Here is a 17,292-nt window from a genome sequence, read left to right on the forward strand (position 1 = left end):
ATCTGCTGGGCGAAGTACAACAATGTGCAAACACATGTAGCAGCAAGATTTGTGAGTTGCTGTGATAGGAGAAGGATATCAAATGGAACACAACCACCCTAAAGACTAATCATTGTGTATATTCCTGCACTGAGTGACCTTGGTACATAGAATTTGATCTATTGAAGATTCTGACCTTCAAAGTACATCATTTTTGTTTTGATTGTATTGCTGTATTGTTCTTTCTGCTTTGCCAATGTAAACGTATGTTTTCTCATGCCAATAAAGCCCTTTGAATTGAATTGGATTGGATTGAGTGCTTAAAATCATGGCGTGTCCAGAGTAACAGTTTCTGTATTGACCTGTGCCTTCGTTTGAAATGTACCCCATTCTACATACTGTGAAATAAAAAAATCACACCTGTGTGAACCGAGTGGTGGAACTCCTCTCTCTCTCTCTCTCTCAGCGCCCCTACTGGTACTCATTATATGATGCTCATACATACATACATAGGTGAACGTCACATACATACTGTAGGTGAACACGGACAAAGCTGTTCCTTGGAGTGGTTGCGCCACTCAAAAATGTAATCAATCAATGAAATGCACAAACGCACGCACGCACGCTCGCACGCTCGCACAGCACAGTCAGCTCTCTATACTTCGGCTTAAATGTTGTCACCATGAGGAGATTATCAGCAACGACCTCTCACAGGCAACACACCTGAGCCTTTAGAAGGCCCTCAGGGAGCCCACGCCTCCCTCCGTGCTTAACGGGCGCACCGCGGCATTGTGGGGGGGGGGCCGGACGGGGGGGAACGGGGGGGGGGGGGGGGGGGGGTGAAGGCGTCAGCGGTCATTTGATTTGATGGACGGTTGGGGGTCGACGCTCCGTCCTGTGGCGTGCGTGCGTCGCTGACGTCCTGTCACGCCGCTATTTGAGTGGCGCTGGCATTTTGGCACATTAGTCTGCGGATCACGTTTTGGCGTTTCTCCTCCACGCCCCTATATTATATCCAACATGGTGGATAATGTAATCACGGGGAAGGGGAAGTACAACACGTGGTCTCAGCCACTCAGGAACACAGACTCATTACCAGGAGTATATGAATTCATTCATCAGTGTAGGGGGGAGGGGGGGGGGCATGCGTTGAATACTGAGGTGTGTGCGTGCGTGCGTGCCTGCCTGCCTGACCGAGAGAGCGAGAGAAAGAGCGAGAGTGTGAGGAACTTTAAGGAATATTCTACATTCTATACACTGAGATGAGATGGATGGAGGGGAACAGAAACAGAGGAGTGAAAGACTCAAAGACTCAAAGAGACAAAGCATGAGAGAGAGAGAGAGAGAGAGAGAGAGAGAGAGAGCGTGAGTGTGCTGCAGAGAGAACACACAGTGAGATTGCTATGTAAATGAAGTCACCTTCACACCAGAAGTGGAGATTAGACTTCAATTTTTCCAGACAGAGAAGGACAAAGATAAACTCTTCACACGCACATTGCGCTCACATCCATAAATGCATGTGTGCAGATCACGTGACGAGATTCACATGCAAACATACTATATGCGCGGGCAGACACACACACACACACACACACACACACACACACACACACACACACGCAAACGCTTTAGGGATTCATGGTGAGCCTCCATATCTCCTTCTGAGGAGAAACATCTGGAGGGCCTCGGTGCAAAGCCAAACTCTACACAGGGGGGGGTTGGTTTAACCCATTCTGAACGGGAACCCATATTGGTGTTGGCATCATGTTATGCTTTAGCTGTTGAAAAATAGCAGATCTACAAGCTCATAGTGCGCCACCGAGTGGCGCGCTACGAGCTTGTAGGTCTGCTATTTTTGAAAAAATCGAAGAACGACTGACATTTTTTTAGAATCTGATCCCAGGTCAGAATGGGTTCATCAGACCAGTGTGTGTCCAGTGGAAAACCTTGTATGAATCTGATCTCAGGTCAGAATGGGTTAATCAACATTCATGCAGTCCACACAGCGCCGCGACACCACCAGTGCACTACACTATACAGTGTATGTAAACTGTCAGTGGAAGTGTAAGTCAGTGTAAGCTCTCTCGCACCAGAAGTGCACCAGAATGGTGCATCTATAACATCCTTGTGTGATAAAAAAAATGAAGCCGCGTGGTGTGAATGGACATTATATACCCAGCCTAATCTGGTTCAGATGGAAAACGGGAGGTAATTTGTCTGGAATACATTGAAATAACATTTTGAAATATGACCCCATATTGCATATATGCATATATATAGCGTACATTGTAGAAATCCGCCGCGCACAGTCTAATTGCCAGCTAATATGTTTTTAATTGCACATTGTCGGTTAATGAGATTCCAGTAATTATGCACAATGTAACTAAATATGTATTTCTGCATATTTAGCTCATTAAGCCATTTTGGGCGGGAACCCCTTTTGGTGTTTATATAGCATTATGTTATACTTTAGCTATTGAAAAATAGCAGATCTACAAGCTCATAGCGCCACACCGAGTGCCGCGCTATGAGCGTGTAGATCTGCTATTTTTAAAAAAGAGTGCAAATGTGCCGCAAATCTTTGAATGTATATTCTTTCAGAGCGAACGTTTTCAACTCAAGTCTTTGCTTCTGGGGGGTGGGGGGGTGGTACCTGGGGGTTTCATGGGGGTTTTTCTGGGGGTCCTTGACATCACTGATAGAAACATATACTGTAGGTTTTTCAGAAAACTGTACTGATTTCTAGAATGGAGCTAACAGATCTAAATGGGTTAAGCAGGTCAGTTTAAATATCTGAGGGTTGGGATAAATTAACTTTGTCTCTGGTTCATTTGAAATGCAGCCGTGGAAGCAAACGGAGAATTTCCTCTACTGGTATAACATTCCTCTCTCCCTCCTGGAGGGAGTTGTAGAGCAAAGTGTTTGGGTCACATGCACCCAAATGTGTGACTCAAAAGCTTACCCTCTAACAAAAAGACAATTGATTTCAGCTCAGAGGCAAATCTCTCGCAGTGCTCTGATTAGGGCATCTGAGAAGTTTGGAAATCCCCCCAGCTCAACAGTGAGAGAAACACAGGCCCGGAGGCGGTGGTGGTGGTGGCGCTGGTGGTGCTCTGGAGAATTACTGTATTGCTCCGAATTTCCCCAACAAAACAATTTTGGAATGGGGAGAAACCGGAGACCCATTAGCATAGAATAGAAGTCAATAATCAAATGCAACAGGGGACACTCGTTGATGGAAGGAATGTGTCCTGGAAGAATTCACATCAGATTAGCCCTGTGGCGATCGGTAATGACATGTGGCATGGGGGGCTGGGGCGTGTGTGCGTGTGTGTGCGTGTGCGTGTGCGTGTGCGTGTGTGTCATGATCATCACACACAAACACGCTCACCCCCGTCACGCTCAATGTACTCGGCAAGCCTCTCTGGCTCTTTAACCCATTCTGACCCGAGATCAGATTCTAAAAAAATGTCTTCTACGTCAGTCGCTCTTCGATTTTTCAAAAATAGCAGACCTGCAAGCTCGTAGCGCGCCACTCGGTGGCGCGCTATGAGCTTGTAGATCTGCTGTTTTTCAATAGCTAAAGCATAACGTAATGCTATAACACCAAAAGGGGTTCCCGACTAAAATGGGATAAGAGGCCTTTAACTGGGTTTATTAAAAAAAGCTCGGTGGAATGAAGAGCTGCAATGAGCCGTTTGTGGAGGGATGTTCTCCACGGCAGAGGTTAATAAGTTACTGCCACATAATTATGCATCTTATATTATATTAAGGCAGACTAACTCCACACGCCGCCCTACTAAAAGCGCGGCATGGCATGTGCGTTCATGTGCGTGCGTGCGTTTGTGTAGTATGATAGTGTTTTTGTTTAATTATCTCTCATTGGTCCATAATAATTTATCTCCCTGTAGACTCTCTGTTTCATCTCGCTCGCTCTCACACGCACACAGCCACACACACGTGCACACACACGTGCACACGCGCACACACACACACACACACACACACACACCAGCTCCCCCTCATACTGCTTTGCTCTAGGCAGTAGTTCTGCATAATGCTCCTCTGTGTACTGTAAATATACACTATATACAGTATGTATATATATATATATATATATAGAGAGAGAAATAGAGAGAGAGCCCTGCCCCCTTTCAGAACGACAACAAAAACAACCCTGACACCCCCCCGCCCCTTACCGCAGCACGCAGGAGTAGAGGCCCAGGTCCTGGAGGTCGGCGGGCCGGAACCAGATGGCGTCCTCCTCCTTGCTCATGCGCACGCCGTCGAAGGAGATGGGCTCCTCGAAGTCGCTCTGGCCGCCCAGGCCCGAGCTGCGGTACCACATGAGGCTGAGGCCCACGCTCTGCGCCTGGCTGTAGTTGGCGCGGATGTAGCCGTAGAACAGGGCGCACTTCAGGCGCACCGGCTCGCCCTGCAGCACGCGGTACTTCAGGTAGTCCACCGACCAGTCCGTGCAGCCGTCCACTGTACAGGGAGAGAGAGAGGGGGAGGGGGGGGGGGGGGTAAGTCAATATCTGTCACGGTGTGTATCAGAATGGAACCCAAGTGCAGGCAACACAGGCAGAGTAAGTTCAATAGTTTAATAGCGACCAAAACCAAGGGAAAAGGCTTACATCGAAGAACATCAGGCATAGGTCAAAACCAAGAAAGCGGTCCAAAAACAGGCAAACAAATCCACAGGGGCAGGCAGGATATCAGAGTCCAAAAACAGGCAGGAGGTCAAAATCCAAACTAGTAAATAACCTCAGAACACTAGGAAAATACAGAGAACTGGAATGCACACATGGTGGCTTGATTGCAGAAGTAGGCACAGGTGTGTAATGAGAAGGGAACTGTTGGGCTGATGAGGCAGTGGGAGACAGGTGTATAGGTCTGCAGTGTGGTGGAATAGAATGTGGGAGTGGCTGAAGTGGAAATACAGACAGGGGAAGACTCAAACCATGACAATATCATTGTATCCAGGTATGCGAGGGAAGCAGTGTTTTTTAACTGTGTGCCGCCCCTTCCATCGCACGACTCAGAATTCGTTTTTTTACTGCTGTTTATTTAACACCGTGCTGAAAACACTGTGCTGTAAAACTTATACGTATAGAACTGACATACAAAAACAAGACGACAAACAAAACATTAACTTGGACACGTTCATACAATTACATTCATAATAATAATAATAATAATACATAAACCTTCACAATAAGATTCACAAACAAACAATACTGACCACTTTGCCTGCTTGCACATGAATGGGGGGGGGGTCGGGGGGGGGTCGACTTGGAACCTTCAGTCTTTCTTGAAAAACCCTTTTGTTTTCTCTTCTTTTCTTTATTTTACTTTACTTCATTTCATGTACTTAACTTTACTTTCTTCTGCTTTACATTTTATAGTTCACTTTACTTCGTTCACTTTTTACTTCTCCTATAGTTTACTTTACTTATTCTGGTCTACTTTGCTTTCTTCATTCTGCACAGAGCTCTCTCTCTCTCTCATGTGATCTGCACAGTGCACTCTCCTTCAGTGTAATGAGACTTCTGCCCTCTCTCACTCACTACAAACAGGTGTAACCATCAAGCTTACTTAGCAGAAGCACAGATGCAACAAAGACACATAATTGAGAACCCTCAAGTCAACACATAGAAAAGGACACATACAGAAAAATGAAAACCTTGACATGGCTGCAGTAACAAACTGCCTTGCAAACGGGGAGCGAGAAAGGACAGGTCTGCTGCAGGTCAGTTGAAGCTCACGTAATTACGCTTGTGATGAAATATTTGTCCATATCGCCCATCATGCACGCCTACTACAGTATGAGCACATGCAAAGGCTTGGTGCCAGGAGGGAAGATACAACAACAGGACATCATAAAGACAAGATCGATATCACACATTACACATCACACATTGATTAGAGCAGACGAGTAACAGCCTGTGAATCATGCCCGTGATAATCTGCCTCTTGTTTGACTAGAAAGACACTGACTGGATACTGTGTACAACAACAAGGCATCGATGATGCAACCCCTGCATATTGTGTCTGGTCTAGTATGTACAGTAACTCTGAGCTCCATACAGTAAGTCTGTAAGTTACAGTGTTATTCTGATGTTGCCGCACAATGCATGCCCCAGGCACATTATTTTTCTCCCTCCTCTCTCCTGTCCTATACAGTAACACACTCACAATTCCACTCACACTTATGCATGATACAGTATAGCTATGCTGGGCTTCAGGAGTAGATAGATAGCAGATGCTCCCCCCAGCAATATCCAAACACTCCAAGACTCTGACACTTAGGGAATGAAGTGCAAAGTATCTCCCATAAAGGATGGTCGGTATAACTCCTGCAGCGCTGAGGATGCACCCACCACACACACACACACACACACACACACACACACACACACACACACACACACACACACACACACACACACACACACACACACACACACACACACACACACACACACACACACACACACACACACACACACACACACACACACACACACACACACACACACACACACACACACACACACACACACACACACACACACACACACACACACACACACACACACACACACACACACACAGCCAGGCAGGCAGCGCCACCCGCTATGCTATACCTCATTAACTAGAAATACGCCCACAGCTCGTGATGCTTCTTGGCAAACTGCTTGTATGCTGAAAGCAACTATACCACCAAAAGATATCGATATCTGTACTGAAACCCTTTACACGGGTTTTTGTTTTCTCATTCATTGCCTTAGGGGGGTTTATGCTATAATAAAAGTTAGCAAATGGTAGTTTCTCGCTGCCAGTGGTAAATGGCAGTGTGACAGTATGCTGTCACACTGTATTGAGATAGTGATAGCCTACATTTCCAGGTAGTGTACAGACTCAAATCTGAATAACTTTCTGTATTTCCACGCAGGTTAAACTATGGGGGGGGGGGGGGGGGTATGTGGTAACGTGTGCAACAAAAAAAAACGAATTAAAGAAATAATGCGAGGCAGAAAGTAGAAGGTCTGAAAAGACATTGGACTGGAATCCAGTGAATCTGCTCCAGCGCCCAAAGGCATTCTGCTTTATTCTACTTTGTTGCTGTGCTGGTCTCTCTGTCTGTGCGTATGTGTACGAGTGTGTACAATATATACATTGTGTGTATGTGCGTGTGTGTGTGTGTGTGTGCAACTGTGCATGCGAGAGAGAGAGAGAGAGAGAGAGATTGGGTGGTGTGATAAAGTATAATATGAATCCTGCTGTGTGCCAGTCTATGAGTGATACAGGGCCTCACAGGGACAACTATGCTTGTAATTAATACTCTTAATTACCGAGTGTGTGTGTGTGTGTGTGTGTGTGTGTATCTGCGGGTGTGTTTTATGTTCCCTATACGAGTGGGTGTCTGCCTAATTATTTTTGTTAATTACCAGTTGGTTAGGCCTCGTGTGTATATGCACTTATATGTGCATGGGTAATATTGGGTATGTGTGCAAAGATGAGGGAGAGAGAGACATAGGATGAGGGGGAGAGAGAGAGAGAGCAAACTTGTGGAGGAATCATGTCTAATTATCATCCTAATTATCAGAGCAGGCTCCCTTCTGTTGACAACGAGGCGCGCACACACACACACACACACACACACACACACACACACACACACACACACACACACACACACACACACACACACACACACACACACACACACACACACACACACACACACCACAGCCTATGGCTATGCCCTATGGAATCTGATTATGTAACTGTTCACTGTCTCACTGATAGACAGACCATTTTGGAATACAAAATGAATCTGATTGCTTGAGAGAGGCACAGCAAAGTGTTGACATATCATTCAAGTAAAACATTTATTTTTAAATATACTGGCTACAAATCGTATCCCTTCCATTGCAGGGAAAGGGTGAAAGCTGAAAAGTGCTTGTCTGTGTTTCATGAATCTGTCTTCTTTGGAAATCCATTTAAGCTTCAGACAGGCCTTCAGACAAGGAGGATCTTTAGATATCGACCAGAGAGACACTTTGAACCAGATACATCTGTGCCTCTCTATTGACATCAAGAGTCATTTCCCTATACGATGGCAGCAGGTGAATCCATCCCCTCTCTGCATGATATGAATCTGCTAATCAGCATGGGCAGAGTAAGACACATTCAGCTCTTCTGTTAATCATCTTCCATGTACCTTTAAATGGATATGACCCCCCCCCCCCCCCTACCTGTTACAAGTACAGCAGCTGTTCATTCTATCCCAGCAAGCCAAATGACATCATGATGATGTCGTGATGACGGTAAAGTTCACGACGTTCAGGACTATAGGCCATATGGGGATGATCTTTACGTCATTTCCAGGACGTCTTCACCAGTTGAAATAATATAGCTGATTCTGGGGCCAGATCGGACTAGTTATGATATGCCTTAATTAAGTTGATCTGGTCTCGATCACCGGACTCTCTCTGATTCATCCAGGGGGACGTCCGTCTTAGTGGGCAGAATTTATGTTGAATTATGAATTCATGGGCCAGATGTGACTAGTGTTGGTTTGACATGATTTGGCCCCAATGGAGACGTCACAATTCGTCCAGGTGTCTCGCGCGCGCGCGCGCACACACACACACACACACACACACACACACACACACACACACACACACACACACACACACACACACACACACACACACACACACACACACACACACACACACACACACACACACACACACACACACACACACAAAAAGCAAGCCTTTGAGTCCTAAGAGACCTTCTCAGTGGGAGGTGTCTAATGCGCGTGGCCTTTAGTGGGGAAACCATATTTACGTCTGAAACTCAAACGGTTTTATCAACTCAATTAGAGGCTGACATTTCCCCCACATCCCGTCACGTCGGGCAGGAAAATCAATGCTTCCCCCAGAAGGAATGCTGCAGTCCACACACACACACACACACACACACACACACACACACACACACACACACACACACACACACACACACACACACACACACACACACACACACGATTCAACAGCCTCTTTTGCCTTTGCCACTCCAGCGCATCACTGCATGTTTTATACAGTGACGCTCTACCGCCCACTCATAGACAGCAGCAGCCCCGTACTGTACTGTACTGTACTGTACTGTAAATAGTGTCTCCAGATGGCCGCGTTCACTCTCAGCCAGCGAGACCGTCTCAGACTGAACCGTCGTCATACCACCACCACCACCACCACCAGCTATACACTCTGCCCTATAAGCCCTGAGCCATACTGTGCTGTACATATACAGTATACTGCAGCACTGAAGGCTCGCAGCAGCAAAAGGCATCACGACTCCAGCACAGTGGGTTTCCAACCCCTCTCATATTGATCAAGGCCCAGCGTTATTTATTGGGCATTTGATCCACGGACCACCATTTCATGCCACGAGATTTAGCCTCTCTGTCATGGATGTAGACAGAGTCGAACCCAAGTGCAGAGTAACGACAAACAAGAATAGATGTTAAGGCAGATCTTACACTGTAAGTAGTAGGCAGGAATCAGGCAATTGGAAAATGACAAAGTAGTCAAAACAGGAATCCAGGGACAAGCAAACCATGAAATGAAACTATGAACTGACAATGAGAGTTTGTAAAGAGCCCATGCAGTTTTATAGGAGCAGGTTGATTGGCAAAGTGTTCACAGGTTGGCTGACGAGGGAGTTGAAGACAGGTGTGTAAATGGGACTGCAGTGTGGTGGAGTCACAGACTGAGGGAGAGAGAGACTGTGACACTCTCAGACCCAAAATGTACAAATGTTGTTGTTGTGGTTGGATAAGATTGTGTCCACAATTCCATGCTGTATGGACGTGGTGCCATTAGGAGAGATAACATGCAAAACGTTGATCGCAATAACAATTATTTTTCATTCTCTAATTGTGTAGACTTCTTGTACATTTAGGATGTTTAACAATAACGAGAGAGAGAGAGAGAGAGAGAGAGAGAGAGAGAGAGAGAGAGAGAGAGAGAGAGAGAGAGAGAGAGAGAGAGAGAGAGAGAGAGAGAGAGAGAGAGAGTGAAAACAAAACCAAATGGACCCGGGAGTGTTATGATGCAGAGTGATTTGAACCCAATTATGCAGAGTAACAGACAAGAATAGATGTTAAGTATTTAATGAAGAATAAGGCAGACCTTACACTGAAGTATAGTAGGCAGGAATCAGGCAATTGCAAAATGACAAAGTAGTCAAAAACAGGAATCCAGGGACAAGCGGCCGTGACAACAAACTATGAACTGACAAAGGTGCAAGTGTTCACAGGTGGGATGACGAGGGAGCTGGAGACAGGTGAGTGAATGGGACTGCAGTGTGGAATGGAAAGTGGGAGTGGCCAGGGCTGACATGGTCTGTGGAGAGACAGACCCTGACAGATAACATGCAAACGTTGATCGCAATAACAATTCTTTTACATTCTCTAATTGTGTAAGACTTCTTGTAAATTAAGGATGTTTAACAATAACTTAACTTATTATTAGAGTAAAAACAAAAACAAATGGACCCGGGAGGGCTCATTTCAAGAGTTAATGATCTGATAATTAAGGGTCCACTTGGTTACCAACTCTCCGTCATTTATAGCTGGGGACCACCTGGGGCTGGAATCCCCTCAAATACCAACTACAAATGAATGGATTAGTATATTAATTATGGAGAGAATTACATTCAGCTTTAGAGATCTAATTGAAGTCTTTACAGACAACTGGTTCAGAAACTGACTTTGTTTAAATTCAGTTAAATCTGTTACATTAATGGACTTGAAGTGGATGCACCTGTTCAAAGTACTTATGTATAATGATCATCAATAGAGTAGAGGCAGATATCTCTGCCTTGTGTGTATTTCTATGTATATTGTCTTGTTTTTTTGAGTGGTGCATAATCACTCCTATAGACAGCAATGTGTGTCCCTTTGTCCCTATACGATGTCCAAGCACGGAAATAGCATTTGACCACCACCAAGTGTCACTGTCACACACGCACACGCACGCACGCACGCACGCACACACACACACACACACACACACACACACACACACACACACACACACACACACACACACACACACACACACACACACACACACACACACACACACACACACACACACACACACACACACACACACACACACACACACACACACACACACACACACACACACACACACACACACACACACACACACACACACACACACACCAGGGAGGAGAGCTTTTACAGTACAGTCTCAGATGAGATGGGTCTGATTTTTGTTTTCATGTGCTTGTTTAAAATTCAATAAAAAGTAAATTGAGGCCTGGGCCGTGGCTCAGTGGTCCAGGCACCTTGGCTGGCAACCCAGTCTGGCAGTATGCCGTGGGTTCGACTCCCGATCCCGACGGTCTTTACCCCCCCCCCCCCCATCTCTCTCCCCATTTACTGTCAGCCTACTGTCTGTCCCTCCATAAAATAAAGGCGAAAGCCAAAAAGAAAAGTAAATTGAAAAAAAGAAAAAGGAAAATCACGGCTCCAGCCAGAGCTATACGGTGCAGCAGCCCTCCACACACACACACACACACACACACACACACGGTCACATCCTCCGTGTTCACTTAGATACGAGAGTTCAAGATGGATCAATTAGCATACCGAGGGGTTTTCAGCTGTGCATATATATACACACTAACTACAGCTATAGGGGTGTGTGCTCCTCTTCCCTCTCTTATTACAACACTGCCCTGCATGCCTGCCTGCCCCGTCAAATCCCACGCCCTAACACCGCCACTTCACATGAATGGGCACTGTCTGCCACAAGGGCTGCATGCACTGCGTGTGCGCATGTATGGGGATTTGCAAGCTGCGTAAGAGCAGGGAAATGTGTGTGTGTGTGTGTGTGTGTGTGTAATAAGGTCTCTGCAAGTGACAACTCACACACACACGGGCGTGCGTGTGTGTGTGTGTGGGTGTGTCGTGTGTGTGTCACTTGCAGAGACCTTATTACACTGTGTCTCCAGGCAGACCGCAGACCTGTCTGTCTTTGTGTGACACTAAACCAAGGCAATAAATACAGACCCCTGAGCTAGAATAAATTCACCCACATTCATACATAAACACACACACGGTCACGCACACACACACACACACACACACACACACACACACACACACACACACACACGGGGACACACACACACGGACACACAAAACTCACAAGACAGTGTGTTGCGTTTCAGCAGAGTCAACACCAGCCTCTGCTCTCCTTTTCCACCATAATCAAATTCCCATTATCCCTTCACAACAGTATATCACTCCTCTCTCCCTCGCTCGTCCTCCTCCTCCCGCTCCATTTTCTCTCCCCTCTCCGTCTCTCCTGCATGATGCCACCTCTTCACGTCGCCTTGGCCTCCCCCGCCTCCCCCGCCCCCCCGCCCACCGCCCCCATGCTTTCTGTAGTCTCTCTGCCTGTTTTAAATGAAGTGTAATAATAAGAGATGTTTGGTAGGCGTGAGTTCCTTATACAGCCTGATGTGTAAGAAAGACATTGTCAGTGATGGGCGGGAAGGACTTATAACTGACTGACTGTCTGTCTCTGTCTGTCTGTCTGTCTGTCTGTCTGTTAAAGATCATAAAACGGTAAAATTATCATTATTTGTTAATGATAATTAAATGGTTAAATGGTGTATGGTAAATGGTGCGTTTATATAGCGCCTTTATCCAAGGCGCTAGAGATTACATTCACCCATTTACACACACATTCATACACCGATGGCAGAGGCACCAACCAGCACATCGGGAGCAATTAGGGGTTCAAGCGTCTTGCTCAAGGACACTTCGACAGTGTAACTCTGGGGGAGCCCGGGTTCGAACTGGGAACCTCACGGTCACCATCCGGCCACTCTACCCCTGAGCCACCGCCCCCCCGTCGTTCTTGATAAGGGCCACTGCAAAGAAGGGCACTTTGGGCATCAGAGGCAAAGGGGCAGCTATTCTATGGTGCTCAGGCACCCAAAAGGTTGCAGCTTGGAATCCCCCATTGATGATGTCATTGCGAGGCACAGTACAGGCAGGCATGTTTCTGAACGGTACACATAGCCAGCTCACCAATGAGACACAGTCACAGTAAAAGACAGAAACGGTGTCATCTTACAATGAATAATTAGTTAAGGACTAATTATATGAAGATAAGGTTGAAAAGAGGTGATGAGAGCTCCTTTAATAAAGACAGCCCAATTTAGAAGCACCACAGAATGATTGATAATGAATTAAATAGTAAACGTCAATGTTGATTCAACGTCACTTTGACATTTAGACCCATATAGTGGTCCAGGTTGCGCATGCCACATAATATAGGCTCTAGGCCTGACAGCGTGTCGCGGTGTTCGAGTCCCGTTCATGACCACCTTTGCTGCATGTCTCTCCCCTTCTCTCTCTCAACCTCTCTCTCTTTCCTGTCAGTATTCCCTTGATACTATCAATAAAGGCAGAGAAGCAAAAAATATATATACTGTATATTAAAACTATAGCTATTGCATACACAGACCGCAGGTGTGCAGTTTCCCCACTACGACCGGCGGCTTGAATACCAAATACTGGGTCACGTGATAACAGCCTCCGGGCTCATGATTATGAGGGTTGTTACAGCATATATATGAATTATACAGTAGAACAATTTCATTTCTGTATGTTTAAGTAGGAACCGGTGACAGTGAGAACAGCCTGTCTGAACCCGTCTTCAAGCAGGATGTACTGTTCTACCCACCCCCACACACACACACACACACACACACACACACACACACACACACACACACACACACACACACACACACACACTGTCAGGGAGTCCCCAGACAGTCCAGTAGAAGAAGTGCTGAAGAGAGACAGCAGCACCATACAATAACTCAGTGGTCATTTAATTAGCTAATATAATGCATGTGTAGTCCTTTAACCCATTCTGACCTGAGATCAGATTCATACGAGGTTTCCACTGGGACACACACTGGTCTGATTAACCCATTCTGACCTGAGATCAGATTCTAAAAATGTCAGTCGTTCTTTGATTTTTCAAAAATAGCAGACCTACAAGCTCGTAGCGCGCCACTCGGTGGCGCGCTATGAGCTTGTAGATCTGCTATTTTTCAATAGCTAAAGCATAACGTAATGCTAACACCAAAACGGGTTCCCGGCCAGAATGGGTTAAGGCAAGCTTAAGCTATAGTCCATGTACTGTAATGTCTCTTCCTCAGTGTTAAAACGTGGAATCGTAATGATGCGTGTGTGCGTGCGTGCGTGCATACATGACACAGAGAGAGAGAGAGAGAGAGAGAGAGAGAGAGCAATTGCATACTGTAAATGAGGCCATGGGAAGAGAAAATTGAGATATAAAATGTGTTAACCCATTCTGACCGGGCACCCATTTTGGTGTTAGCATCATGTTATGCTTTACCTATTGAAAAATAGCAGATCTACAAGCTCATAGCGCGCCACCGAGTGGCGCGCTACGAGCTTGTAGGTCTGCTATTTTTGAAAAATCGAACAACAACTGACATTTTTTAGAATCTGATCTCAGGTCAGAATGGGGTTAATCAGACCAGTGTGTGTCCAGTGGAAACCTCGTATGAATCTGATCTCAGGTCAGAATGGGTTAAGTTGAGTTTGTCTGTTCATCACTTTGGTCTTAAGGATCGTTTATCCAGTTTCACCTCAAATCAATCATCATCATGTTTTTAATGGTTGTATAATATTGCAGAGAATTTCAGTTCACATTCTAAATGAATCACAGTGGATTCCTGGAGGGCATGTCTACTGCAGTATACGTTCTGAGTTCACTCGGTTTACACATAAAAACTCTCTCTCGCTCTCTCTCTCTCTCTCTCTCTCTCTCTCTCTATACATATCGGTTAAAATATTCACTAAAAAGACGGATGGATTGCAGCTTTCGTTTCAATGCTGCAATCCATCCGCAGCATTGACTGGGAAAAATAAACGTAGCTACAAAAACAGCAAAACATAATTGCTGTGGTTGGTTGGTAGCGGTCTGCCTATTGTTCTATTGAGATATTTGTCTTTGCCAAGCCCATAGGCCGTCAGCAGTTTGCGTGCGTGCGTGCGGTGCGTGTGTGTGTGCGGTGCAGCTAAAACACCTGGGGTCCCTGAAGCTAGTATACAGCTAATCTCTGACACCAGTCCGCATGCAGTAGGCCAAGGAAGGCACTCACAGTCCACACCAACATTCTCAAATTGGACTCGCGGTGCCACTTTGTGTTTTGTTTACACTGTAAAGGTTGTACAAAATACAATCCATTTTACCCCCCCTGGATTCCTTTGACAATAAGAGGCCACAGCCAATTTGGCCTTTCTAGATTTTCCACCATTAATGCTTTTTCTTCAAAACACAATTTCTGCTGCTGCCGCTATACTACTGCAGATATAGTCCAAAACACGTTATCTCTGTAGACATGTGCTGTCGTAGAAGTTTAACCCATTCTGACCGGGCACCCGTTTTGGTGTCGGCATCATGTTATGCTTTAGCTATTGAAAAATAGAAGATCTACAAGCTCATAGCGCGCCACCGAGTGGCGCGCTACGAGCTTGTAGGTCTGCTATTTTTGAAAAATCGAAGAACGACTGACATTTTTAGAATCTGATCTCAGGTCAGAATGGGTTGATCAGACCAATGTGTGTCCAGTGGAAACCTCATATGAATCTGATCTCAGGTCAGAATGGGTTAAGAGTTTCCTCGGAGATTATCTCATCTGTCACACCCCCGTGGTGCTTGTTTTGTTGACAATGTTACTGTCCCATTTTGTTGAACTGATCGCGGCTCAAGTCTTGAGGCTATGTTGGGGGCTGGCTAGAGAACGCTATAAAGGCTGTGATCCTGTGTTACTCTGAGAGTCAGACTGGGGTTTCCATGCATGAACAGGTCATGCAAGTCTTGGCTCCTTACTCGAGTAAAATCCTCATACTTACAAACTCTGAATTCTTGTGTTGCCTCATTATTATAATGTATTGTCTTTCTGAGCATGTGTGTCCTACACAGACTGCCTAAACAATGCGATGAACATCCATTCCATTCCAATTGACTATTGCACTATTTTTCCTAATCTCCTTTCTAGTTAGATCCTGTGGTCAGGTATATGATTAAAAGGTTGACAAGAGTCTTTCCCAAAATGTGCCATTATAGCTCGACAGCGCAGGGAGGGACACCAGATTTGAGTCCCGGGGAAAGATACGGAAGTTATCAATTGCAGCAATTTAATCAAATCAAATTAACGAACGTATTAAATCAGAATCAAATCAGGAGATAATACCAGCCTATTGTATACAGTATACATTCCACCCACTATAGTATACATCTCTTTCTATTTCACTATGAACCATATTCACAAAATGAATCACACTTCAAGGTAAATCAGAGCACCATACGTCAGGGTTGGATTCCTCTGGATACTCTGGAGTGATAATGACTATTCTTCCGTTTTTATAATAACTACATGAAACCCCCATGAAACGGATTAACATATAGAATAAACATCTCGTAGCATAACTATAGCCCTAAAGGAGAAGGTCTTCTAGTATGGAAATTTTCCCCTTTTGCCGCCTATATAGGAGCTGAATTATGCAGGCTCTTCATGGCCGTTCGTTGGGTTGCTGAAGTGTGCGCGCGCTGCAGGGCTCCAGGCGGGCGGCTCCTAGGAGGTGAACCGGGGGTTGAATAGGGGGGTTGACCCCCGGAGGTAATTGTGCAGAATCTATAGACTTATGGTTCACTGGACCAGGAACCCTTGGGAGAGGATTAAACACACCAGCAGAGCAGGACAGTGGCCTCACTATATATAGGTATGGCCTTATATTCCTCCTATACTCTGCACAGAATTTCTCCACAAGTTCTTCAATCTCCATACTGCGATCCTCCCCCCCCCTCTCATCGTACCTTCAATCTCCATACTGCGATCCTCCCCCCCCCCTCTCATCGTACCAGATTATAATCTCTGGGTGATGGGAACGTGTGAGATCACGGAAGCATTAAATGCTTCCTTTTTCATCCCCTCGGATGGAACGCGTGGAATGCTGCATTAATGCTCCATAAGTGGAGCAGCATACAGTAAGAATAGATGCAAACACAAATCCATACGTTTTCAAATATGTATTTATCTTTCCCATTCTGTCCTCCCAACAGGATTATTATGGACATAATGTTTAGGGTCAGGCCGGGCGTACGCATTCCAAAACTTGCCAATAGTGCTTAATAG

The 17,292-nt window shown here is 45.6% G+C and overlaps 1 protein-coding gene across 1 annotated transcript in view; it reads right to left on the reverse strand.

The window, feature by feature from the left end:
* The window catches only part of il1rapl1a (interleukin 1 receptor accessory protein-like 1a), a gene marked incomplete at both ends in the record, with an annotated part of 157,681 nt that extends 140,695 nt beyond the window's left edge, over positions 1–16,986 (reverse strand). The window contains 2 exons of the mRNA XM_080785245.1: positions 4,179–4,467; positions 16,974–16,986. Coding sequence (XP_080641371.1) covers positions 4,179–4,467; positions 16,974–16,986 — 302 coding nt within the window. The remainder of the gene's footprint in view (positions 1–4,178; positions 4,468–16,973) is intronic.
* Positions 16,987–17,292: the final 306 nt, after the last annotated feature.

The sequence above is a fragment of the Protomyctophum bolini genome (genome assembly GCF_963924005.1).
Source record: "Protomyctophum bolini genome assembly, chromosome: 16".
In the NCBI taxonomy this organism is placed as follows: domain Eukaryota; kingdom Metazoa; phylum Chordata; class Actinopteri; order Myctophiformes; family Myctophidae; genus Protomyctophum; species Protomyctophum bolini.